Raw genomic sequence first — 26203 nt, 5'->3', positions numbered from 1 at the left:
AGCTCAACCAAGTCCTCCACCAACCATGCCCAGCACCTCAGGGTGCCACTTACCCAGCACCCACCCTTGGGTGCCCACCCGTGCCCAGGCAGCACCACTGAGACCCCCCGAGCTGGGGCAGGGGTGCTGGGTGCCATGCGAGATGCCACCCTGTGAGGTCTCCCTGCCCGTCCCCTGTGCCGTGGCACTGTGTGTGGCACCAACGCCGATCCTGGCTGGCAGCAGCAGGCAGGGGCAGGCAGGGGCAGGCATTGAAGGCCGGGCGCTCACTCCTCACCTCCCGCAGCGTAATTAGGGCAGGATAAATGTGTATTAGCATGAAATCTGTCATCTCCGCAAGCACATTTGCGGGGGGAGGGGGGGGACGACACGGGACAGCCTAAGGCAGGGGCCCTCCTCACCCACGTCACCGTAACCACGCAAACCTCATCAGCTAACGAGCAGTTCTCTGTGCCGCCCCACCGCGGGGCACTAAGAGCCCTGCTCACGTGGGGTGTCCCCGGGGCTGCCCCCCGTGTTGCAGGACAGTGAGCCTGGCACCATCTGTCACCCAGCCACAGCCCTGGGCACCCACCCTGCCCTGTGCTGAGGAGGGCAACACCCAGGGTGCCTGTCCATCCGTCCATCCATCCCTTCATCCATCCCTGTGTCCTGGCTGCTTGTGGTGTCCCAGCCGCCCCGGCTGCACCCCCAGCACCCAGCATCCCCCAGCACCTCCCGTTTCTGATCCAGCCCTAATAATCGCGCGGTGCTGGGCCCTTCCTGTTGCCACAGCAACTCGGCAGTGTAGCCGAAATGGCGCTGCTTGGCCTCCTGCGGGCAGGGCTGGCACCCGCACAGGGGGGCACGGCCAACCCAAAACCTGGGCCAGGGGAGCAGCGTGACCCAACTGTGGGGAAACTGAGGCACTGTCCCAGCAGATCCCCTGACTGCGGGGTGCCAGGACCGAGCTGCACTAAAAATATCCTCCCGCAAGCGGCGGCGGAGCCGTGCAGGTGCGAGGTGCTGGTGGAGATGGACAGCTTGGCTGATGGGAGCTGACGCGGCCCCGGGCTCCGGTGGTGCTTAATGAGCAGCCGAGGAGGTTTTATTTAAAGCTGGCGCTGGCTGCAGGACCCTCGTGGCCGGCCACAGACCAGGGAGAGGAGCTGCCTGTGGCCACAGGGCCAGGACATTTCAGCATCCCCCGCTGGACTCGCCCTGAGCATCCCCTGCCCACCCACCCATCCCCAAACCCTGCCCTTGCCCCACCCCGAACTCTGGACGTGCACCCAGGGGTGATGTCCATCACCGGCCCCCTCCTCTTTTCCAGTGCCTTGTTCCAGGGGATTTTTGCCCTGAAATTGGGGCAGAGGGGACCTCCTCATCGGGACGAGGTCCTTGCAGATGTGACATCTGCCGCCACTGTCAGCAAAAGGAGCGGAGAAAGCTGGTGCATCCAGCAGCGAGTATCAGCGGGGGGCTCAGCCGCTCTACCCCACTCCTGGGCAGCCCCAGTGCCAGCCTCAGGCACGAGCTGCACTGTCCCCTGCACAGGCAGTGGCTGAAGCAATTAGGGTGTAATTAAGTGAGGCTGGTAATGATGCTTGGTCACCACGCAGCAGCCCCAAGCCCAGTCCAGCGTGCCCCACACCAGGACCCTTGCTGGCAGGCAGGGTGGGTAGCGGTGCTCAAAAGCAGGTGCTGGTGGGTACCGTGGGCTGGGTGCCACCATGTCTGCCACTGTCATTGCATGTCCTGGGCACCGTGGTCCCACGGGCACCTCAGTGCCAGGTACACTGTAATCCCATGCCTTGGGCTCTGTGACACCAGCAGCACTGTGATCCCACCACCAGGCACACGTGATCCCAACAGCACCCTGATCCCATGCCCAGGCACCCATCATCCCAGGACCACCGTGATCCCAAGGGCACCGTGATCCCAGGCCCTGGGCACCCATCATCATCCCGCGACCCACACCCCCAGCAGCAGGACCCCAGGGGCAGCAGGACCCCAGGGGCAGCAGGATCCCAGGGGCAGCAGCATCCCAGGGGCACCATCACCCCCTGCCCAAGAGCACGGCACCCCCCACGCTGTCTCACGCCCCATGGCCCACCCTAGACACGCAGCCAGGTGGGTGCCTCGAGCCCACCCGGCTGGCAGAGCCCACCCCGGCTGGCAGAGCTGCTGGCAGAGCTGCTGGGGCTATATTTAGCCACAGCTGAAGAGGGTGGAAAGGGCTGTACCCAGCGAGATGCCACCTCCCTGCCACGGCCCCCAACTGCCCAGGTAAGGGGGCAGAGGCGGGGGGCACAGCTTGGCACCCGCTGCTGTTTGGGATCGCAGGTGAACAGGGCTGTGGGCTCTGGCCAGAGGCAGCCAGGAGGGGGATTTTTAGAAAAATCCTTTTGCCTGGTGCCAACATCACCTCCTAGACGCCTGTGTGCACTCCCCCACCCCGAGCACAGGGGTGGGACCCAGGGCGCGTAGGGTGGCCTGGCATGGCGGGCACTGGGGTGGCCACGGTGCTCGGCGGGTGCTCGGGGTGGCCACGCCAGCACTGGTGTGCAGGTGCCCTCCCGTGGCTGGCACGGGAACGGTGGGTGCACCCTCACCCACGCCCCCCACGAGGTGGGTGCCCCCGGGGGGGTGGGGAGCCGGGGCAGGGAGCTCCCCCCACTCAGGGGGACAGGGGTGCTGCCAACCCGGGGCATGGGCCCCCTCAAAGACACAGCCTCAGCCTGGGAAAAAAATATAATTAGGTTTTAATAAGCGATTTGAGCAGTCGAGGGGTTGGAAACCCCATGGGACCCCTGGGTGGGTCAGGCCACCCCATGGCACTCACTGCGGCTGAGCTGGGGCCCCACAGCACAGCCTCATGGCTGGGGGGCTGAGCCTGGGGCCCCTGGCACCCCGCCGCTGTGGGCTGAGCCCCAGACCCCACAGCACAGCCTCACCGCTGTGGGGCTGAGCCCCCCAGCACCCAGCCAGTGCAGGACTGAGCCCCACGGCACCCCGTGGTGTGGGACCAAGCCTGGGGAGCACCCAGCAGTCTGGGTGTGTGCTGTGGGAGAGCACCCACAGCACCCAGCTGCCTCCCAGCATCCATCCCATAGGGAGGGTGCCCCATAGCACCCACTGCACGCTGCATCCCTCCTAGAGGGAGTGTCCCCACGGTGTATGGGGGTCCAGGAGCCCCCACAGTGCAGGGTACCCCATCAGCACACGGCTGTGTCCTTCTCCTTTTCTTCCTCTTCCTCCTCTTCCTCCTCATGGTCGTTATCCTCATCCTCATCCTCACCATCGGGCAGCTGCCCCAGGGGGGCAGGAGGGAAGGGGGGGCCACGCTCCAGGTTGACATAGGTGACGGCCAGGTTGACGTAGTGCTCGCCCTCCAACTTGGCCAGGACACGCTCCAGCTCACCCACCAGCCCCGTGAAGGATGGCCTCTCCTCAGGCGCTGGCGCCCAGCAGTTCAGCATCACCCCGTACCTGCTCCGACACCTCTGTCAGCGATGGTGGCCCCCCGGGACCCCACTCCAGCCACCCTGCCCACCCCCCAGCCCCACTCACAGGGTGTCGGGGCAGTGGCAGGGCTGTGGCAGGCGTCTCCCCCGCAGTAGGTAGCGGGCCATGTCATAGGGGTCCACTCCAGGGTACGGCGATGCCCCCCGTGTCAGCAGCTCCCACATGAGCACCCCAAAGGACCACTGTGGAGCAGAGAGTCACCATGGCGGGGTGGGATTGGGATGGGGGTCAGGGGGTGGGGGTTGTGCTTACCACATCTGACTTGGTGGTGAATTTTTGGGTCTGGAGGCTCTCCAGCGCCATCCACTTGACGGGCAGCTTGGCGTGGCGGTGCTCCCGGACGCTGTAGTACTCCTTGCCGAACACATCCCGTGCCAGCCCGAAGTCAGCCACCTTCACTGTCAGCGTCTCATCCAGCCTGTGGGACACATTTTGGGGAGGGGGGCCATCAGGCAGCACCCCCCATGCCCAGCCCTGGGCCCACGGGGTGACCCCATGGCGGGACTCCAGTGGGCATGGCCGCACTCACATGCAGTTCCTGGCTGCCAGGTCCCGATGCACAAACTTCTTCTGGGCCAGGTACTCCATACCCAGGGCCACCTGCAGCCCGAAGCCGATGAGATCCTTCACCGTGGGGCTCTGCAGGGTGGGAGCAGTGAGCGGGGTGACCTTGGCCTCCTGCTGCCACCCCCCCCCCTCTCCATGGTACCCCCTACCCGCTCCTGGGCGCGGATGAAGTGGCGCAGGTCCCCGTGGCGCATGTAGGGCAGGACGACGAGGGGCAGCCCGTGACGGGGCAGGCACACCCCCAGCAGCGAGAGAACCTGGGGGTGGTGGAAGCTCTTCATCAGGATGCCCTCGCGCAGGAACTCCTCCACCTCCTCCACGTCCGTGATGCCTGCCAAGAGCCGACCCGTGGAGCGCCCTGCTGCCGTGCCATGCCGCGGGACCGTGCTGCAAGACAGCGCCGCAGGACCGTGCCGTGGGAGCGGGTGCTACTCACGGTGCAGCGACTTGACGGCACAGTGGAGGTCCCCCAGCAGTGGGTCCATGTAGGTGCCATGGTAGACGCTGCCAAAGTGCCCTGTGGGGACAGGCGGCATGAAGCTGTCACCACACATGGAGAGTGGGTGGTGCCACAGCCAAATCAGGGTGTGGCGTCACCTTTGCCGATGACCTGGTGGCGGTGGGTGACGAGCCGCTCCTCGGGGATGAGGATGTCCTTCACCTCCTCCAGCAGCTCTGGCCGCAGGTCCTCCAGGCAGCAGGATGTGGCCCTGAGCAGGGGCATGGGGGAGCCACCACCCACCACGCCGGCACCAGCACCGGCGAAGTGTGCCCGGGGCCTCAGTGGACCGGGACTGCCCGCCGTGGGCAGCACTGCCGGGACAAGCAGAGGCAGGGTGAGGGCTGGGCAGGCACCCAGCATCCCACCACCCGCCGGTGACACCCACTTACCCAGCACCTCCCTGTAGTCGACGCCGGGGCGCTGGGTGGTGGCGGGAGGGTCGCTGCGGCCGGGCTGCACCAGCAGCTCCAGGTTCTCCGTCCCTGCAGGCAGCAGTGGGATGGGCAGGGGGTGAGGTGGGGTGGCGGGGGGCTGGGGGACAGTGGGGCACCCGGTGAGCGCAGCACTCACCCCTCCTCTTCCTCCAGCGCCAGCGGAGCAGCACGGCGGCCAGGATGCAGCAGACCAGGAAGGTGACGCCGGTGCCCAGGGCCAGGCTGGTGGCCAGGTCCAGCGAGGTGGCGGCGGGCAGCACCCAGCCCAGCGCCTTGCAGTCGTCATCCATGCAGATCTGGGAAAGCGGGGGCTCAGTGGGGATGGGGTGGGGGACACCGGGGGGGGCTGCCCACCCGGGGGGGTGCCTACCTCCACGGGGGCCCCGTCGGGGGGCAGGCGCAGGTCCCAGGGCAGGCGGCATGTCACCTCATTCTTCAGCACATTAGGGTGGCAGTCCCGGCCCCCCACCATCATGGTGATGTTCATGCAGGAGGCCACGGTGTCCAGCCCCAGTTGCTGCCCGGACACAGTGCCCTGAGCCCGGGGGTCCCAGCGGTAGGACCCCCTACCCTGGCTCACCCCGCTGCCCCACATACTTGCACCTCGATCTTGTCATCGCCGGGCTTGAGGCGGAGGCGCCCGCTCTCCTGATTCAAGGGGAAGAACTTGGGCCGGGGGTAGTAGTGGAGACGGAAGAGCCGGTGGCCGGTGTTGCCGTCCAGCAGCACGCTCAGGTTCCCCAGCGCCATCTCCACCTTGCCCTCGAAGGGGAAGGCTGGGCTGCGGCACAGCAGCTGCTCTGGCACCTGCGGGCCCTCACACTCCTGCGGACAGGGGGATGCTGGGCACCGGCACGTCACGGTGCCCGGGGAAATGGGGTGGGCAGGACAGGGCTGGGGGGCGACGGCATCCTGCCCCGGTGCTTACTGTGGCTTCAGTCTTCACGCCGCTGGCTTCAAAGCGGATCTTGGTGCGATACACCGAGTCCAGGTGGGTGCCGGTGATGGTGAGCATCGAGCCCCTGCGGTGAGAAGGGATCAGGGCCCCGGAGTGCACGTGGTCCCCAGCCCCTCATCCAGCCCAGCCAGGGGCAGTGGGGAGGTCGGGGCTGTCCCCCCCCAGAGGAAGGGAGCCCATGCACTCACTCATAACTGCAGCTGGGGGTGACGGCCAAAATGAAGGGGTCTGGGCGGTACTGGAAGGGCAGGGGGGCCAGGAACTCCTCCCCGTCGATCCACAGGGCCACCCAGGCTGCGCCCAGGCCACCAGCGGTGGGAGCTGTGCACCGAATTGCCCCATCGCCCTGGCTGGGAACACAGCAGCCATGGCTGGAGGGGACAGTGGGACCACGGGGGGTCCCCATGACCATCTCCATGCCAGGGACCTTGCTGTGCCCGGAAGGGGCAGGGCAGGGGCGTACCTGGGCTGCCCGGCCAGGGGGCACTCGGAGCCGTTGACCATCACCCGCCAGCTGCTGCCCGCTGAGAGGTGGGTGCCATTGAGCGAGAGGTGAGTGCCACCCCCCCGGGGACCAAATTGGGGGTGCAGGGCTCTGATGTGGGGCTCCTGGGCAGAGACAGGGTCAGTGGGGTGGGTGGGTGAGCCAAGCTCTCCCCTCAGACCCCACCAGGGGTGACCACCACTGCGGGCCCATACCACAAAGACGAAGCCGCCGAGGGTGGCCGATCCATGGACGTGGAAGCCGGAGGGTCTGGTGGGTTCCTCCACAGTGAGCACCACGTCGGCTGGGCCCCCTGCTGCCATCGGGCTCCCCGGCTCCAGCTCACACACCAGCACGTCCACAAAGTCCTTGCGGCGGGAGGTGGGCAGGGGTCTGCAGAACAGTGATGGGGGGGTCAGCTCTGGGCTGGGGGGGCAGTCCTAAACCCCTCTCTGCTGCTGTTCCCCCCCTGGCACCACCACGCACCTGTGGCTCCTGCTCTCCTCCGGCAGCACGGCGCAGCCTCGCTGTCCCACTGTCACCCGGTACGTGCCGGGGGGGCTGCGGCTGGGGTCGGGGTCCAAGTGGGAGCGGAAGGTCATGCCGCAGAGCGTCACCCGTGTCCGGCCCCGCAGCGGGGCGCTTCGGGGGTGGAACTGCGGGAGAGGCACCCGTGTCGCCCCAAACCCCGAAAGCCCGGTGATGGTTGCCTTCCGCAGGGGGCATGACACCCATCCCAGGGAGGGGGTCTCTAGATGGACCAAAGGTCCCACCACACGCCACCCCATTTGCCACCTCCCTCCCCATCCGAGTGCCCGGGAGATGTGGGGAGCAGGGGGGAACGGCGGCGCAGACCTACGTCGGTGAGGACAGGTGGGCAGCTGTCCTGGACCCAGGGGCCGGCGCACTCGTGGCGGCGTGTGCACCTGTCCCCACACCAGCCGCAGCCCATGAAGCCCTCGGCCCGCAGGCACCGCTGGCACGTGGAGAAGTGGCGGCAGCCGGGGCCGGTGACGTTCAGGCGCCATACCTGGGGACAGAGAGCCGAGGTGAGTGGGGCACTTGGGGCTCAGTGCCTGCCCTGCGCCCCCCGGGCTCCCCACTCACCTTGGTGCCGACGGTGAAGAACAGCGAGTGGCTCTGCAGTCCCATGGCTCCCCGCACCGGCCCCGGCTCCCCCAGGGAGAAGTTGGCCAAGGTGAGGAGGTAGGAGCTGGAGCGCTGGAGCACCATCTGCAGCAGGGCAGAGTGGGGGGCTGAGCGCACCCCACATGCCGCTGGGAGCACCCCAACCCACCCAGCCCCCCGTCACACCTGGAAGACGCGTCCCTCCGCTGTGCCCATGTGGGCCACGGTGACGTCCCCCAGGGCGGTGACAAAAATGGAGGTGAGCAGGACGCCGGCCAGCTGCCCGTTGAACAGGTCCACCTTATGGGAGGCGGCGGGGACGAGGGTGGGCTGGTCCCAGCAGCTGGTGTTGGCCACTGGAGCTGAGAGGTTCACCTGTGGCCGAGCATGGGGTGGGCACCTAGAAGCCGGCCCCGTAACCCCAACCCCTCATACCCTCATGGGCAGGCACCAGCTCCAGCTGCGAGATATTTTGGGGAGCAGCTGATTGCCCAAGCTCCCCAGCAGGCTGGGAAAATTTTGGGGGAAAAAACACATCCGTGGCCCCTCCCGCAGCCCCCGCACAGCGTCAGATCCTGCCCTCCCCTCCCACCCCATCTGGATGTGGTTATCGGTGCTGGCACCGCACGGCAGGCACCCCAAAGCCAGCCCCCCCCAAACCCTGGAGCTCGGTGGGGGGCTGGGGTTGAAGAGGGACACCGGGAGCCAGGGGGTCCACACTGAGCCCCCTGTGATGTGTGGGGCCGGGGATCCCCTCCTGGCTTGCCGTGCCGGAGGTGTGAGTCAGCGGCAGTGAGCTGTCTGCTCCGTGCGTGGGAAGAGGAGGGGATTTGGCTGCACCTTGCCCTGCATCTGGCTGAGAACACAAAAACTTGTGTCGTGGGTTCTTGCTGGGACCCTGCCTGCAGAGGGGGACCTGCTGGGGTGTCTGCCTGTCCCCGTCCCAGCCATGCTGGGGCTTGTCCCTGGGACACAGTGTTCCTGCCCCACAGCTGTGGCAGACGAGAAACCCTGGTGACTAATTGCGCTTCCGCCTGTGGTTTATTTGCCCAGAGAAGGCGGCGGCTGGGGGTGCAAGGCGGGAGTGGCCTGGGGAGCACCGAGGCCCTGCGGCTTCCCTGTCCCCCCCCAACATAAACAAGCTGAAGAGCGTGGCCATCCACAACCCAGCGCTGGGGACAAGTCACCGCGGGGCCGGAGCTGGTGCTCCCAGGGGAAGCCACACCGAGGAGAAGGACTTTTGGGCCCATGCATGGCAAGCGGCGGTGTGGCCGTGTGCCAGGACACGTGTCTACAGCACCCAGCTCGGCTGAGCACGGGGTGCCCAGGGTGGGGAACGCAACTGGATCCCTGCAGCACCCTGCCTCCTCGGTGCGGCCAGGGCTGGCAAAGCGCGGCAGCCCCTGCGCCGGGCGGCTGGTGGGGCTGACTCACACCTGGGCGACACCGCTCTCCTCCTGCCCAACCCTCCCCCCGATCCGCCACATTTTACCGGCTCTTCCCAGAATCCCGGATTCACCTCCCCGTGTCCCAGCCGACCCCCAAGCCCCGCGGGACGGACGCGGGGCAGAGGGACTCACGTTGTGCGGGCAGTACTGCACCGGCTGGAAGAAGCTGAGCCCCCGCAGCAGCGGCTGGTGCCCGGTGCCGCAGCACTTTTCCATGCCCTCCTCCATGGCCTGGTTGAGGAGGCGCAGGGGGAAGGCGCAGACGGCCGAGTTCTCCCGTGGCACCCGGCTCTCCGGCCGGCTCTCGGCGAAGGCACCGAAGAGCACCATGTCGGTGTCATTGATGCCGAGGTCGCGGGCCAGGCGGGCGCCGGGGTGAGCAGCGTGGGCTGCCTGCAACACGTTGTAGGCAACATCCCACTCGCCATCCTCCTCGCCGCTGCGCCGCCGCCGCCGCCGCCGCTTGGACTCGAAGCGGCAGTCAAGGACGAGCTCGCGGTAGCGGCGGAGGTCGCGCTCGTGGGTGCTGAGCCGTGCCAGGCGCGTGTGGTACGCCGCCGAGCCCGGCCGCTCCGGCTGCACCGTCAGGAAGTAGACGTGGTCCCCATCAGTGAAGGAGTGCACGTAGTGGATGGTGTAGTTGTCCCGGTGTTGTGGCAGCACCGTCAGCCACTGGAAGTCGTCTGAAAAGCCGTCCAAGGTGCCCTTCAGCCTGCGGATGGACACCGACTGCGGGCTGTACCGCGCCGCCACGCTGCTGTTGATGGTGGAGCCGAGGTAGAATAAAGAGGCGTAGGAGGTGGCCACCACGGTGGCACTGGTCCCCAGGGGGCTGGCCACACAGTCAGGGCAGGATGCAGGGCTGTTGCCCGTGGCTGAGTACAGGCAGTGTGTGGTCGTGATGGCCACCTGGCCATCCTGCACCTCCAGCTGGTGTTGGTAGCACAGCCCGTGCCGCGCCGTGCCGCAGCTGTACAGCCATGGCTCCAGCGGGTCCAGCAGCAGCAGGACATTGTCCGTGTCCTCGGGGCCATCCGTGGTGGTCGGGCACAGGCGGCAGATCTCGCACTCGGCGCTGCCCACCGGGCCGGTGACGAGGACAGAGAGGAGGCGCAGCTCGGGGCTGGCCAGCAGGATGCGGTTGCGGATGGCCACGAAGACGGCAGCCGGGCCGGCGGAGTCGGCAAAGACGGCGACGTTCTGCACGGGGCTGCCGGCGTCGAGGCCGGGCAACGTGTAGGGGACGGAGAAGTTCCTGGTGGAGCTGTAAGGGATGCGGGGGCACTGCCAGGTGCTGGTGCCCAGCGGGACCAGAGTGAGCACCAGCAAGAGGCCCACACGGCACGACAGCCCCATGCTGTGCGGTGCCACCGGCGCGGGGTTACCAACGGTGCTCAGCACCGAGCGGGGTCGGGACACACAGAGGATGGGTCACCATTGCATCTGCCAAAAGAAAGGAGAAAGGGGTTTACCTGCTGCAGTTAGGTGAGGACCCTGGGGCGCTGCTGCAGCTGTGTGTGGGGCTGGGGGTGCCGGGGTCCCCCAGGGCCCGATGGTGACAGGTGCTGCTGGGGGAGGATGGGCTGCACCAAATCTCTTCCTGAATACCACAAGCGGGAGGTGAAGCCAAGCTGCCTGCGGGAGGGGGGAGGAACCCTGCCCGATGCCACCTCAGACCCTCGCCTGTCCCCCAGAGGCATCCCTGCCCTGCAAGACCCCCACCCAGGGACTGGAATGGGGACCCTGCCTGCCCCCTGGGGACAAGATCCCCGAGGGCCCCCTGGGGCCGGGCTGTGGACCCCTGCCAGCCCCCCGGGACAGCAATGGGGACAGGGGATCCCCGCGGGACTGGGACAAGTCCCCTGCCAGCGCCCAGGGACAGGGACCCCGACATAGCCCCTGGGTCGCCCCCCCCCCCCCCCCCCCCCCCCCCCCTCCCCCCAGCTCACCGGGGCCGGGACCGGTCCCCAGCCGGGGTCCCCGTCGGGTCTGGCTGCCCCCACTCGACCCTCCCCGGGGCTGCCCCGTCCTGTCCTGTCCCGTTCGGGCCGGGCCGGGCCGGGCACTCACCTGGGCGCTGCCGGGCCGTGCCGTGCCGTGCCGGGGCGGGGCGGGGCCGTGCCGGAGCAGGCGGGGCGGGCCGGTCCTGCCCCCGGGCCGCGCGGGGATCCCCGAGGGCCGGCAGCAGCACACGCAGCTCGGGGCGACGGGCGTGCTCGGGGAGGGGAGACCAAGGAGCCCGGTGGAAGCCGGGGGCCAAACTCTTCCGAAGTGCCCGGAGGGTCGCTGGGCACCCCGGGGCAGGGGGGGACAAGTTGAGGTGGGCACGGTGCCCCAAAGGGACACGGTGAGAGCTGGGGCCCCCTGATCAGGACAGGGGGTGCAGGGCTGGCACGATGGCTCGGGTGCCCACCTCAGCCCAGCGCCGAGCGGGTGGCCGTCGGAGGGTGCCCTGTGGCTGCCAGCCCCCCGGGGTGCGTGTGGGGTCCGGGCACGCCGGCACCCGTTAGCCCCTCTGCCGCTGCCACTGGCGGCTGCCGACACCCTGACCCGCGACATCCCACTGCTCGAAGCTGCCCACGCTGGCAACTCCCTGCCAGGCCTTCCAGGGGTGCCGCAGGCTCAGCACGGGGGGTTCTAGCTGAGTGGGGCAAGAGTGAGGCCAGGGCAGCCGCAGCTTTGCGAGGAGCGCCATGGAGGTTATTTCTGCTTTGCCTATTCTTTCTTGTGTCCCTTTTTGCCCCGCCAGCGAGGGCTGCCTGCGGTGGCAAGGAGGTGCCAGCGCTGCCGGGACTTGCTGCTGTTCACAGGGATGAAGGAAGACGTTTTACACCCCAGCGCACCCCACCAAGGACTCCAAGTGCCCCCTTGCCCTCGGGCGGTGGGGCTGTGGGTCCCAGCTGCACACACAGACTCTTCCTCCAGCCGGGCAGGGTGCTGCCTCGCACTGCCAGGGGGACTTTGGTTCCAGGAGGGGCTGAACACCCCAAAAACGGATTCCCCTGCCTTCGCCACTGGGCCAGCCTCAGCCCTCCCAGGCTCCCGCCCCGCGCCGTGTGTTGTGCAAGGCCCGGTGGTTACGCTGGCCCCGCGCCTTACCCAACAGCTCCTTCCTCCGGCTGCACGTCTCCTGCTCAGTTTCGACATTAGCTGGCCCTGGCCGGCTCATCCCGGGGTTTTCACCGCTCCCACGCTCCGGCCGACGCTGCCTCCTGCCAGCACAGCCCTGGCTGCCTTGCGGCGCTCCCTGGCAGCTTTCCTGGCCCCCAGCGGGTCCCCAGGGCTGGATTGCACCGTACCCAAACTTGGACCAAACTTCCCCCCCCGGCCCCAGCTTGGCCAGTTGCCCCCCCCACCAAGCAGACACACATGAATGTGACGAGACTTGACTTAGGGTCCAGGTAATGTTTATGAGCAAAGACAAGCGATTACACTCTGGCAGGAGCATAAACACAGGAGCAGAGTCCCTGCACTAGCCCTGCCGGGTCCTTCCCAGCTCCCTCGGTGACTGGGTGCCACCCTGGTGGCTCTGTCCCTCCTTGAACACCCGTCCCAGCGCTCAGTGACAGCCCCAAAATGCGGGGTCGGGCCATGCCCGGCGTGCCGCAGCGTTCACAGGTCCTCAGCCCCACATCAGTGCCTGGGGACGGCCAGGGAGGAGATGGCCCTCGTGCAGCAAGCTCAGCAGAGCTGGCTCGAGGGGCTGGGTTTGGGGGGAAGGTGTCCCCGTGCCAAGGAGAAGACCCTCCTGGGGCTGGGGGGGGGGGGGGGGGCCACCAGGGCCCAGAGGCAGCAGGGGCTCCCGGGGGCTGCACCTGAGCTGCCCCTTTAGGGTCTGCTGCACAGGAGCCAGCACCACGAGCCCACAAGCACCCCGACAGCACCCCAAGTCTCTCTGGGGCTGCTCTGTGTCCCCGTGGGAAGGTGGACAGGACCCCACCAGTGTCCCCAGGGACATCCCCATGGCCACGGTGGGAAGGGTCTGGGCTCACACAGATGCCAAGGGGGCAAACCTGCCGGGGCAGGGCTCTGGGACTGCCAGGGGCTGCTTGGCACTTGGGGGGCCCTGCTCTCCCAGGGCAGAGAGAAGAACAGCGCATGCCCCAGGCCATCCCTGTCCCCCACCTGGGTGGTGTCACCCACTGTCTGTGGGCACAGCAGCACAGGGGTCCCCCACATGCTGCTACATTCTCCCCCAGGATGGCAGAGAAAGGAAGGTGCCAGGCACGGGGAGCAGGACCCAGGGGTTCAGCTCCCCTCCAGCAACCTGGGGTATCAGTAGCCCCACTCCAGGAACCCCACAACAAGGGATGGAGTCCAGGGGCCACAGAGGAAGGGCAGCCCCCACAGCTGGGGGCGTTGCCTACGGATGAACGTCCCACTCACCCCTTCCCTGGCTGCTGTGCACCCCATCTCTAACCCCCAGGTTGGACAGTCCCATGGGTGGGTCTCCCCATGCTCCGGGGTCCCACCACGCCCTCTCTCCTGGACTCATGGCCCGGGCTTCCCCAGGGAATGGGTTCCCCGGCACAGCGGGGGCTCCCCCAGCTGGCACCACGCCCTGAGCGATGTCCGTCAGTACGTCTGGGGCGTGAGGATGAAGAGTCGGTCTTCCTCCTTCCGGATCCACTTCATGAGCTTGTTGACAGCATTGATGGCGCTGGCCTTGGTCCCCAGGGGACTGTAGCATATGTAGAGCTCGAAGGCGCTGGTTACCTGCGTGAAGAAACAGGGTACACGCTGGGAACACGTCTGCACCCCACTTGGGGCTGGCACGGCATCTTCCCTCCACAGGCTATCGGGAAGGGGCACAGGGGCTCCAGTGCAGGGACAGGAGGTGGCAGTGGGGTACCCGAAATGGGTGGCATCTGGTTTGCTCAGAAGTGGGAGGACCAAACCCCACGGTTTGCCCCCAGAGTGCGTCTCCTCCAGGCACTGGGGAGTTCACAATAGCACATGGCACAACCCTCGGTGCCAGAGCTCGCCGGCCCCCACTGCTATCCCTGCCCATCCTTCCCTGGCACAGGGGTGCAGGCTGACCCCCAAAAGGACCGCGCACGGGCTGGGGGCCACCCCAGTGTTGTGCCACTCCCCGACTGCTCTGCCATGCAGGACCAGAGAAGACAGGCTCACCCAAATGCTGCAGACGGCCCTTACCCAAGCCAGGAGATTCTCACGGGGGCCCGTGAAGTAGATGTTCTTCAGGGGGCGTGAAGAGTTGTGAGCCCGGCTGTGGAGGTACTGGTAGAGCCCCAAGAGCCTCTCCTTCTCCTCCTCCTGCACATAGGGTGCCTCAATCTCAGGGCTGCAGGAACACAGCACCCTGTTAGCCCCCCGAGAGGGGGATTCGCGGAGAAGGCCTGCCCCATGCCCCACGCCCCAGCCTTGGCCAGATGGTTCCCCGGGGCCTCACCTGGTGAAGAGCCCAGAGCTCTTGGACTTGTAGATGAAGTGCCGGAGGTCAGGGATGCCCACCTGGGCGACGCTGTAGAAGGGGGTGCGCAGGGCCTCCTGCAGAGCGTGCTGCACCCCCCGCCGCCGCAGGCGCTCCTGGAAGCGCCGCTTGCAGTCGGAGACTGTGAAGAAGTCCTCACGGTCCGTGGAGACCAGGAGGAGGCACAGGTCCATCTCCTGCTCCAGGTAGGAGATGTGGGCATGGAAGAAGCCGCTGGAGTTGAACTTGGGGAGGCAAATGGGAGTCCAGGCTTCACCCTCCCGGAAGGAGGAAGAAGAGCTGATGAGGTTGAAGAGCAGATGGAGGTCAATGGGGTGGAGGAACTGATCCTTCTTCCTCACAAGAGACACCAGCTGGTTCCCCGAGAGGAGAATGGAGAAGACCAGGCTCTTGGCCTTGGCCTGCTGGAGGCTGGTGCTGACAGCGTCCCGGACACTGGCGGCCAGCGGGAGGCAGCGCACGGCGCCCATGAGGAAGCTGGGGTCATGGGCCATGAGGTCCAGCAGGTTGTCAGTGATGCGCTCAGAGCCTGCCAGGAGCCTGCGCAGATCGTAGTTCTGCTTCTGCTGGAAGATGTGGTTGAGCTGGGTCCACGTGAGCAGGCTCAGAATCTGGTAGTAGATGTAGAGCAGCTCATGGGCGATCTCCTGCTCCGACTGCCGGGTCCGTGCCACCGCCACCAGCACCAGCGGGCTCCTCCGCACAAAGACCACCTTGTAGCCATCTGCTTGGGAGGGAGTCCCCAGGGGGACCGGGGACAGAGCTGTAAGCCTGGCTCCCTGGGGCTGCAAGGGGGAGCCAGGCTGCAGCCTCTCCCCCCAGCAACCAATCTGCCCCTGAGGACAGCTAATGTGGCCTGCAGTGGCAGGAGCACAGGCGGGCAGGCCATGACACCCCCTGTCCCACTCCCCCCCCAGGGCGGTACCTGCGTGGATGGACCGGATGGCATTTTTCTCAGCCTCCAGGAAGGACACCAGGGCCATCATGACACCCATGGTGCTGGAGAGGGCCTCCTCAGAGCCGTAGCGGGAGTACACGGGCTTGCCTGCCTCGCTCAGCACAAAGACGTGCTTCCGGTGCATGCGCCAGGCATCCATGGTCACATCCTCCTCCTCCTTGCCCGACAGCACCGAGTCGCGGCGGGTGGTCTGCGGGGATGGCTCCAGCTTCCCCTCCTTGCTCTGCCTCATCTCCTCCTCCAGGTCGAGGGCCATGCCCGTGAGCTGCGTGCTCAGCTCACTGAAGTCCTTGCTGATCTGCTCCATGCTGGTCAGCTCGGCCGGCTCCCCCCGCCTCTCCTCCGGGCTCCGCACTGCGGCTGCCCCGTCCTCGGGACTCGTCAAGTCCTCGTAGGAGCGGGTGTGCACGAACATGGCTCCCTCCTGGCCCGCCCCTGGGAACAACGGGCCATGTAGGGTCCATCCGCCTGTCCCCCACGCTGAGGCAGCGGGCGGACAGGGGGTGCAAAAGGAACAGGGAGTTGCAGGGAGGGACCTGCCCTCCTCTCCCCGTCCCTGGCACCCAGGGTGCAGGTCCTGCTGCTTGGGAGTTGCCAGCGGGCCTGTCTCCTCCTGTCCATGGGGCTGTGGAGGGCCCAGGCCGCGTAACAAGGAGCTGCTTTTAATTTTTTTCCCCTTGCTTACCCCCGTGGTGAGCTCTGCCCCGTACCTGGCTCCGTCCCCTGCGCCAGCCCCGGTGTGGGGCTCTCGGACCGCTCCGCGTGCTGCCCATCTCCTGGTGCCAGGGACCCGTTGGGCACTTCCCAGCCTTTCTTCTTGTGGACATCCGCAGCCATTCCTCGGGGCAGGACCTACATGCGACCCAGAGCATCACCCCTCTGTTCCCTCACCCGCAAAATGGGTCCCGAAATGCTCTGCTCTCAGATGGGGCCGCGCCAGCATCCTCGGCCCGATCCTGCTGGCTCAGCAGGCAGCACTGAGCCCTGGTGAGATGTCAGGAAAGCTGCTCTAATCCAGCAGGATTTCCTCCCTCCCATGGCCCCAGCTCTCTCCAGCCCCCCGGCCCCAGCACCTTTCATCCAGGCTTGGCCCCGATTTCCCCCAAGCACCGGGAAAGCCGCTCAGCCTCCCTCTGCCGTGTCCCGGCAGCGAGGGGGAAGGGAGACGGTCCCGAATGGGGCTGGTCCCGCACACCAACGATCCCAGAGGCCTCATGTTTGCAAAGGGCGGGTTTTATGGCTCTCCTTGGCCTGGATTAGGTGGCTGAGATGAGACCTGTCTGGTGACACTCCTCCTGAGGCCACAGACACTGGGATAGTGGGACCCCCTGCGAGCAGGGTGCCCTCTCAAGCCCTTGCCTTGGGGGTCAGCCCTCCTGGGCACAGCCCAGCGTGCCTCCAGCCCTCCCTTTCCTGGGGGGAAACCGGCTCAAAAGCGAACATACACACGCGCACACAAGCGAAAGCAACAGGAGGAAGGCAGGCTGGCCCGGGACCCTGCGCCTCCGAAACCAGCTGGTGGGGAAGCTCACGGAGCCCCAGCTTCATTCTGTGCTTCGTGACACCTCCTGCCCCCCAGGCACCCAGACCCAACCCAGCGGGTAACACTGCACCTGGGGGACCTGGAACCCCACCCCAAAAGACTGAGACACCCCACCAGCCCTAGACGGTGCCGGGCTGCGGATTAGGGCCCTGTCCTCGCCTGGCCCTTCTCCTCCTGGCTGCACCGCTGCCAGCCCGCTGCCCTTCCCCGCAGTCCCCCGAGGACAAGGGTCTCCTCGGGACCCCCGCGGCCCAGTGCGGGGCCCGTCCGGGTCCCTCCCCCACCCGGCCCGGGGGGGTGTCACCGCTCCCGGAGCACCGCCGGGCTCCGGGGAAGCGCCAGGCCCGGGACCCCCCGCAACCCCAAAGGACAACGCGCAGGGACCGACCTTCGCGGCTCCTCCCGTCGGTGCCGGAGGCCCGGGCGAGCAGCGCTGCGGGTGCAGCTACGGCGGGGGGCTCCCCCGGCAGCCCCCGGCACGGCCTAGGCAGGGCGGGGGGGACGATGCCGGCGGCGGGCGGCCACCTCCCGCCCTGCCACTGGCCGCCGCGGCGCCCCCGCCATCGCAGCACCCCGCCCCGGCGGGAACCGCCCCCCGCGGCCTGGCCGGGCCTGGCCCCGCCGCCCCAAGGTCGGGCCGCGGCCCCGCGGAGCCCCGGGAGCTGTAGGCAGCGCCCGCTCCCCGCCACCGCCGCCCCCTCCGCGACTACAAGTCCCGGCGGGCGCCGCGCGCCGCGCGGGGTACGCTGGGAAATGGAGTCCGGCGGCAGTGGGGCGGCGCGGGGCATGGCGGGAGCGGGACTCCGCTTCCCAGGGTGCCGCGGGGCGGCGGATCTTCCGGCTTCTCGCCGCGGGTGCGCTGGGCCTGGCGCGGCGGGAGCGGCGGCGGCGGCGGCGGAGGAGGTGAGGGGCGGCCCCTGCCCCGCCGGCCTGGCCGCGGCCCCGCCGGAGGGGAGGCGGGGGGGCCGCCGCCTGGTGTGGCGGAACCGGGCGAGGCTCGTGGGCTTTGCCGCGGGAGGGGCGCGGGGTCTGGCGTGGGGCCGCCGGGGCGGCGGAGCGGGGGCGGCTCCCGGCGTACAGGAGCGGGGCAGAGTCTCCCGTACGGCCGCCCGGGACAGGGAAACGGGCGGGGCAGGGGAGGGGGTATGTCTGGGGTGTCCGCTGGGGTAAAGGAGGGGTCTCCTCTATGCCGAGAGATAGGGGCGGGGGTCTCCTGAGGGCCTGCCCGGATGGGGAAGTGTCTTCCCGTGGGGCTCTGGGGTAGAGGAGTGCGCGGGGGGGCCCTTCCCAAGGGGCCACACGGGGTGGAGGAGCAGGGGTTTCTCCTGCGGGGTCTATCGGGATAGAGGGGGGCGTGTGTTTCTATTCTGGGGCCACCCGTGATGGGGGGATATTCCGAGGCTGGGGGCTGCCGGTGCAGGTGTACAACGGGGTGTCCCGCACGGCTGTGCTGAGTGCTGGGGCCTGTTGTCTGTGTCGTTGTCGGTGGCTGTGGTGTTTCGGGGTATTTTGAGGCCCTGGTCAAAATTAGGGCTTCTTTCACACCACGTGATAGGCGTTTCCGTGAAAAGTGTCTCAGAACACTTGTGTTTTTAGAAGGGGTGGACAAAAGGCAGGCTGGATTCATGCCGGGATGCAGAGAAGGGTGATTGGGGCAGTCGCTGAGAGTGTGTTAGGAGATGGTAATCCCCAGTGATGGGCTAAGTGGGATTTTGGACTGTAAATAAAGGCTTAGGTGGAGGCAGGATGTGGCCTGCCTGGTGAAGGCTGGGTAATGCTGTGGCTGTGAACTACTGGGAGTAGTAATGGTGACCTCTCACGTTTTGTTTTTTAAAATAATTTGCACCACAAGAGTTTGGTGGTTTGGCTGGTGCGTGGTATTAATTTTGGAAATACTGCTGAAGGTGGAATCCACTTTCCTATCCCAGCAGGGTGTTGGTGGTGTGAAAGTCTCTCCCAACACCCCTTAGCTGGGAATGTGCTCGTGAAGTCCTTTGGGACAGGCAAGGTCAGAATAGTAATGGGGATGATTTAGAAATTCACCTAGTTGTTTCTAATACATGTTTTTAAAAGCATCATACAGCTGAAAAGCACATACATTCCCTTTTTTTAAGTGAAAACCTCCAGCCTGATACCTGGAAAAGGTGAAATGGTTCTCTCTCCCTTTGCTTTCAAATTTCAATGACATGCTTTTGATATTTCTTCTGGATTAGACATCTTCAGCTTTAACATCGGAAGTAACAAGCTTTCTTGGCTGCTTGCAGTTTCTGTAGCTTGGGGAGATGTTTTCTTTTGTACCTCCTGTAGTACTTGAATTTCACAGAGGCTCTTTCCTTTCTTCAGCCTTACAAAAACTTTGCTGGGTGCAGAAAGTTGTTCTGCAGCAAGTTACTTCCTCTGTTCTTTGAACATAGTCTTGTGTGTAGTTATGTGTTTGATTTCCTCATGCTCTATAAATACCAAGTCTGACAGCCTTGACAAATTCTGTTTGGAGAGAAGTTGTGAATATCAGAGTATTTTTCTCAAAATAGTATCACTTTGAAACTTCACCTTGCCTAATCCATCACTGGTTTCTTCTCTCTCCCCCCAGATTTGAAAAATAAGGTGCAAAGTTGGGTGTTAAGGTGGTGAGGAGATGCTTGAGGACTGTGCTGGCATTCCTCACTCTGCCCCTTGTGAGAAGTCTTTAACTATTATTGGAGAAGGCCAGCTTCTTAGTCTGGCTCAGTTGCATGATTTTCATGTACAATGCCGTTATTTTACCGTAGTATGATGTAAACTGAAGTAAGAGATCCAGAAGAGTCTGCTGTCAGGCTTGACACACGTGGTTTGGAAAGTGGAATCGGGAGCGTCCCCTGAGCGGCAGTGCCAGGCGCTGAGCTGTCTGGGGGTGCGCTGGGGAGGGCAGGGGCACCGTCCCGAGGAGGTCCTTGGCTGTAATTGCCAGGGAGCATCTGGAGCTCCATCAGTCTCTCCTGTCTGCTGGGAGGGCTGTGGGACCACTGGTCATTGGAGGGAGTGAGACCATAAAAGAGCTTCCCCTCCTCTGAACCTTCTGTATCTTCACTGGAGCAGAGGCATTGTCAGCAGGAGATAGAGCCGGCTGGGAGAGGGAAATGCATACTTTCAGGATGCATATCAGCTCCCCTGAATATTCAGTGTAATTGTAACAGCTAATTGTTGTCTTAGAAGAACTCTAAATCTGGGCTGTGTGAGTAACTGGACCACTTGTGTGTTTGTGTGTTCTGCGGCTGCGTTATTGCATCACTCTGAAACATCCCTTGTTGCCATCTCTTTCATGTGTGTGGTTGTGACTTTACTGTGGCAAAAGTAATTGATGAACAATTCCTAGCACTTGAGGGTGGATTTTGGTTGAGCTCTGCTGCTGGCCTGGCCCCAGCCCCGGGCTCTGTCAGTGTGTCTTTGGCAAGCAGCCTTACTCACACTGACCTGTCTCCCAGCATCTGCCTGCGAGCAGGGAGGTGGGAGCTGAGCTGGCAACTACCTGCTCGCGCAGGAGGGTGAATCCTGATGGCATCTCATCACAGCATACATCTTTTGGAGCAGTTGTAGCAGGGCGTACCTTCAAGAGATCTTGGCGTTGGTGGAAGCCAGTCTAAGAAGTTTCTGTACCTGTCCTGCAGTTTGTTGTCACCTTGTTTTGTGGTGCCGTGCAGTAAACTCTATTGCTGAAATGGCCTGGGTTAAATATAACTTTTTTTTCTGGAGGGTTGTCTGGTGCAGACCCAGAAAAGCACAAGCTGGCACTACTAACACGTTGTGCATTGCCAAAGGCAGAGCGGAGGGAGCAAATTGTATCAGGCTGAACAGGGGACTGTCAGAGCCAGTGCTGCTGCCTCTGTTACTGAACCATGACCTCATACTCATGGATGTTGCTGCATGGCTCAGCTGATCTATGCCAGGCCTGATATCAGTCCAATGGTATTTTTTTTCCCTGTATGATAATTTGAATATTATATCCAAACAGTTCCCAGCTTTGGGGTTTTTTTGAAGCATTGGTAAGCTTGTTGACTTAATGAGAACTGGAGTGGTGGAGGAAATCCAGAAGGGAAGAACAAGAAACACCAGGTCTGTAGATGTCTGCAGGCTGCAAAAGATCATAGATAAAAGGTCTGGCTGATGACAGCCAACCCTAATGATGACTGCCATAACCATCTCCATTCACCTCTCCTCTCTGGAGGGTGCAGTGTCAGTTCTCTTAGACTGACCTCCGAGAAACTAAAAAAAAAAAAAGATACATCTTGTGGAGGAAATCCTTGGGACCAGGGAGGTGATTGGTGCATCAAGAGCCATGTAAAACTTGAGCTTGAGACCAGTGCTCTCGGGCTTGAGTGGCCAATTGAATGAACCTCTTTCTTTAGAGATGGTGTTGCGGTGGATGGATCAGCCGTGGTTGTACAGGTTGCCTTCACCAGCTGTCGCACCCTTGCGTACTGAGCAAGCCCTGCCCTTCCTGGCTCCCACGTGAGCGTTCGCTGGCCGGTGATGGACCCCGGCGGGAGCGGGTACTCCTTCTTGGCAGGGCAGCTCCCTTTAGCTCCTTGGCAGAGGCGGCTGCCGGCAGCAGCGTCTGGAATCGCTCCCTGGTGTAAGGCCTGTCCTGACCTGCTCTGTCGACCTGCCACCCGTACGGCAGCACTGACCTTTGGAAGTGAGAAGAAACAGGATCTTGTGTGCTTTTCTTCAACATTAGCGGCTCCAGCCAGGCCTGGCGGTGACTGTCTGTACTGTCTTCTGTTCCACCTAACCACTGCAGTTAGTTTAATCCTGCTTTTGAGCTGCTTTATAGCAGCATGCGAGCCCCAGGTCTCCTAACCACGGTCTGGTGGCACGACAGCCCTCCTGGACCTCTGCAGCTGGATTAGCCAGAGCAGGTTTGAGACCATCAGGTTGCTAGCTACCTCATTTTGCTCTGTGCTCTGCTGCAATTTTTTTTTTTTTTTTGGGGAAAGATGGAAGCACTTCCCATTTCAAGTCCCGGCCTTGGCAATTGCCAGGAAATCCTCACCTTCTCCGCTGGTGGGAGGAAGTGGATGAAATTTTAGATCTCTGTTGAGGCAAGTGTTATTTGCAGCACTCGGCTTGATGAGGGCAGCGTTGGAGAACAGTGCCTGTAATGATTTATTGGCAAAGCCTACTCTGTTATCTACATACTTTTGAGGGCAGAGTAACGTAGTAGACCAATAATAGTGATCGTTTCCTTGAGCAAAGAGCTTTTGGCAGAAATAGTTTGGATTAAACATTAATTGCAAACTGTTGTTCAGCAACGGTCCTTGTTGTTTATAGATTGTGGTGTTCTCACATTTCTAGTTGCACTCCGAGTGGTGTCAGACAGCACAGTATGTTGGAAAGCTTTATGTTAATCAAAGCAGATATCAAATTGTTTGCCCACCCATATTGACAGTTTGATTTCAGAAGTCGTTTGACGCTTGCAAACTTGAATGTGGGGAAACACAACAATTCAATTCATTCATGCCTCAGTGTGGTCTTGTATATTTGTGGATCCTGATCAGATGTTCCACACACCCCTTCTCCTAACCAGCAGTGTTTTTCTTATGTGAGATGTGTTCTTTGCATTGTGGTTTATCGTCATGTTATTTATTCAACAGGTTGTGCTGTCTTGGTGTTCTTAGAGTGAATTAACCATTTCTGGAAACCTACCAGACAAGATCAAAATGTGGGGAGACCATCGACAAGGCAACAGAATGGGGTCTTTTCGGTAAGCATTTGAATGGACAGTTTGTTTCAGCAACATTCTTGAATACAGTAAACCATTGTCAATATTTCTGTGCATCCTTCCATAAGCAGACTATTTTGGTAAAAGTTCTGAGGTCCACATGGAGCTAGGTGCAGTTGCCAAAGAATAGGCAAGTTAAGTAACAGGGTAACTTTCTGCATTTCTGTGAAGTGTTTTCATTTCTTTTTTTTTTTTTCTTTTAACAACAGCTGCTCTTAGTATTTGTGTTCCTTCTCCACACCACCTTTCTAGCAATACTTAGTTTAGCTGTTGTAAGCTAAGGTGATGATATGCCATACGGATTTTGGCGCTGTGCGCTGTTAAGACCTAGAAGAGAAGCACCTAATAGTGTGATGTTGATTCTTTTCTACCATGGTGCTTGCCTTAACTTCAGAAATACTGGCACTGTCATTGCACTTAGGATTCTGTGAAAACTTTCAGAGTTTAATTCTCTCCATGAGGTTAAGTAGACCATTTATTATCCCCATGTTCTTGGTCATGCTCCTTCATAAGATATTTTTGAATGTCACCGGAACTGTTTTAAAGATTCATATGCAACAGGACCTGCGCAGCAGTTTCTATTCCTCTGGTTATTACTAGGCTCTGCATTTGCAAGAGGGCTCTGCGTTTTAAATAAATAAAAGTGGAGGCACCAAGAGCTAGGGTTTTCCTCTGTTGTGCATAATTCTTTCATCCTTTGCTCACGTGTCCACCTCAGTTACTTGAACATCAGTGTGATAAAGGTACTTCCTCATGGCATACTTTAAGTTTCTGCAGTAAGAATACTTCAAATAACTGTCCAACTGTAATGTGCTGAGAAAGCTGATGGCGTTTGAGCTATGAAAACCAGTATCCTCCAGAACTTAACGTTATTGATAGGAGTGTGATTGTGTTTTGTGATGATGTCAGTAGTGCTGTTCTGCTGATTTTAAGTGGATTTTGTTGGCATCATTCTTTACTGTATTGGGTGGGGAGTTCTAACCTTGAACCAAGTTTTAACTACTGTTCTATATGGTGGTGAAACAGGGGCATGTAGCTTAGGAAATTTGTATAGGACTTGACTGACTGTGCAGATGTCACCTTGCATTCTGTTGGTGAGTGATTCTGTAGTGAGACTCGAAGAAGAACATGACTTACTGTAGTTGCTAAGGAAATGTCCACTGATTTGGGTAGCATTTGGTGTTATTTTAAAATGTGTTGATATTTTAATTCTATTTTTTTTAAAATGTATCGGAGCCTTGCTTAGATGAAAAATCAGGTAGCTCCATCTCAAAAAAACCCTCATTGGGTTTTGAAAACCTGTCTTAAGGGGAAACCTCTTCCTGAGTGGTTTTATGCAGATATCAGGAGAGCTCATAGCTATAGTGGTGCAAACTCAGTGTAAGACAGCCAGTCTGGAGGCACGAGCACAGGATCATCTTGAACACTGGTTGTTGCCATATTCCTGTGAGGCATCCTCAAAGTCTGCACTGATAGCTTTCAGCATTTTGCCAGTTTAGACTCCAGCACAAGGAAGCATAAATGAGTGTCTGTAGTATGTTAATAGAGCATGTTTGGTAACCTCTGCTTTTATGTGCCTCAGGATGACGTGTTAAGTTAGATGTTTGTAATACCGCCTGGAGAGCTTAAGCTCAAGTGGTTCCTCACAGGCATGTGCTGGTGATGCTAATGAACAAACACACCAGCTGGTGGAACCTTGAACAGCTGCAGAGCTGTGTGCAGTGCAGGACTATGTGGATTGCTACCATCATTAACCCATTAATATTGCAGGTATTCCCTGTTGAGTGCTTCTGGAAATTGTGCTGAAATGGGAGCACCCAAGTTTACTTTCTCACATCTGTCGTATGCTGCCTCATCTTAAACTGCCAAACATCAATATCTTCTGCGGATCTTAGACTGTTACACAACTCTATAAAAGTTTAGAGAAGAATGTGCTGCTGTGTAGATTTCAGACTCTAAGCACGTTATGAATAATACTGTCTTTATTTCTACAGTGGGAGCCAAGAAGAAAGGTTTGCTCCCGGGTGGAACAGGGAATATCCTCCTTCCCTTGATAGTCTTGCTCAAGAAAGACACTCTGGCAACTTCTCTGGCAGAGAATCACTTCCTTTTGATATCCAGGCACTCACAGGCCTCCTCAATCCTCAGTTTGCCAACAGAGAGGAATCTTCTTTCAGCTTTGGAGCTAGAGATGGACCACGTAGTGACTTCAGAGGTGGGGAGGGGCACCATGATTTTAGGGGCAGAGATTTCCCCCCATCCGACTTCCAGGGCCGAGATGACTCTCAGATGGATTTCAGAGGTAGGGAGCCACCCTGTTCTGAGTATAGGGGCAGAGATATGTACTCTGGAGACTTCCGGGAGAGAGAAGGGCCACCTATGGACTTCAGAGGTGGGGATGTTCCTTCAGTGGACTACAGGAACAGGGAGACCTTCCGTATGAACTACAGGGATAGGGAAGCACATAATATGGATTACAGGGGCAGAGATGAACCTCCATCAGACTTCAGGGGAAGGGGGTCTTTTGATCTAGACTTCAGAGGTCGAGATGGATCTCATTCAGACTTTAGGGCAAGAGACGTGCCTGAGTTAGACTACAGGGGCAGAGAGCATTCCTATCCAGACTTCAGGAATAGAGATGTACCTGATTTGGACTTCAGGGGTGTGGGCACCTCTGATTTGGACTTCAGAAACAGAAATGCACCATCGTCAGACTTCAGAAATAGGCACAGGTCCCGGTCTGATCAGGATTTTAGGAGCAGAGATGTGGCTCCTCCTATGGACTTTTCAGACAGGGAGATGCCTCCTGTGGATCAAAGCCTTGTAGATTTTAGGCACAACCAATCTACTGTACCTTTAGCAGAAAGAGAGGGCTCTGGTTTAAACACCAGCAAGAGAGAGGAGTCTGCACTTGGTCTAGATAGAACTCCCTTTGGTAGCCAAAAAGGAGAATTTCAACATTCAGAAGCACCAGCCAGAGAAGAGGAATCCCTCGGATTGGGCCTTGAAGACGACACTTCACACAATTTCCAAAATAGCCGTGGACCTCTTCCTACTCTTCAGGACCAAGAGGAGCAACCTCAGACCTTTGCTAACAAGCAGCAACAGCAGCAGCTTTCTGGGGGGGAGCAGCAGAGATCCGATTCTGATCTTGGGTTAAAGGGTGAAGGTGGCCTGGACTTCCTTGGAAGGCAAGATACTGACTACCGAAACATTGAGTATCGCGATGTGGATCACCGGCTGCCAGGGCATCAGATGTTTGATTATGAACATGGCAAGTCCTTTTCAGAAGGAAAACCCAGCAAAGATTCTAGGCCCTATAAGAGCCTTCAGGTAGGTGGTTTTTGTCAGTTGATGTTTCTGTTAAACGCGTGTTGGCCAAAGAATGGAAGGAGCTGGGAAGGAATCTTCTGTTCATATCCCATCACTTCAGTTCTATCCTAATTCACTGTCCTTCTCTG

General features: G+C 61.2%; 3 protein-coding genes across 5 annotated transcripts in view; 1 reads left to right on the top strand and 2 right to left on the bottom strand.

Moving 5' to 3' along the window:
- Positions 1-2726: 2726 nt before the first annotated feature.
- MST1R (macrophage stimulating 1 receptor) lies at positions 2727-11114 on the bottom strand. Its single transcript, XM_074835880.1, has 21 exons — positions 11099-11114; positions 9161-10471; positions 7767-7955; positions 7560-7685; positions 7312-7482; positions 6939-7108; positions 6668-6845; positions 6432-6577; positions 6157-6318; positions 5939-6032; positions 5608-5835; positions 5381-5527; positions 5147-5306; positions 4966-5058; positions 4672-4887; positions 4511-4591; positions 4224-4405; positions 4037-4146; positions 3760-3925; positions 3553-3689; positions 2727-3471 (listed from the first exon to the last, which is right to left on the bottom strand). Exons 2-21 carry the CDS (start codon positions 10382-10384, stop codon positions 3198-3200), a joined length of 4254 nt encoding a protein of 1417 aa, XP_074691981.1. The 5' UTR covers positions 10385-10471; positions 11099-11114; the 3' UTR covers positions 2727-3197.
- Positions 11115-12418: 1304 nt separating this feature from the next.
- Positions 12419-17603, bottom strand: MON1A (MON1 homolog A, secretory trafficking associated). 2 transcript variants are annotated; one of them, XM_074836506.1, is made up of 6 exons: positions 17373-17603; positions 16152-16293; positions 15409-15876; positions 14442-15207; positions 14186-14333; positions 12419-13744 (listed from the first exon to the last, which is right to left on the bottom strand). In XM_074836506.1, exons 2-6 carry the CDS (start codon positions 16276-16278, stop codon positions 13604-13606), a joined length of 1650 nt encoding a protein of 549 aa, XP_074692607.1. In that variant the 5' UTR covers positions 16279-16293; positions 17373-17603; the 3' UTR covers positions 12419-13603. The 2 variants fall into 2 exon arrangements, with proteins under 2 accessions (XP_074692607.1, XP_074692608.1); XM_074836507.1 differs by having other exon boundaries at positions 14186-14305.
- A 219-nt stretch (positions 17604-17822) lies between these two features.
- The window catches only part of RBM6 (RNA binding motif protein 6), a 59447-nt gene continuing 51066 nt past the window's right edge, over positions 17823-26203 (top strand). For both annotated transcript variants that reach the window (XM_074836505.1, XM_074836504.1), the window contains exons 1-3: positions 17823-17887; positions 22615-22724; positions 24737-26075. In XM_074836505.1, coding sequence (XP_074692606.1) covers positions 22681-22724; positions 24737-26075 — 1383 coding nt within the window. In that variant the 5' untranslated portion in view covers positions 17823-17887; positions 22615-22680. The remainder of the gene's footprint in view (positions 17888-22614; positions 22725-24736; positions 26076-26203) is intronic.

The sequence above is a fragment of the Strix aluco genome, chromosome 11, assembly GCF_031877795.1.
Source record: "Strix aluco isolate bStrAlu1 chromosome 11, bStrAlu1.hap1, whole genome shotgun sequence".
NCBI lineage: Eukaryota > Metazoa > Chordata > Aves > Strigiformes > Strigidae > Strix > Strix aluco.
This window is presented reverse-complemented; position numbering and strand designations above follow the sequence as displayed.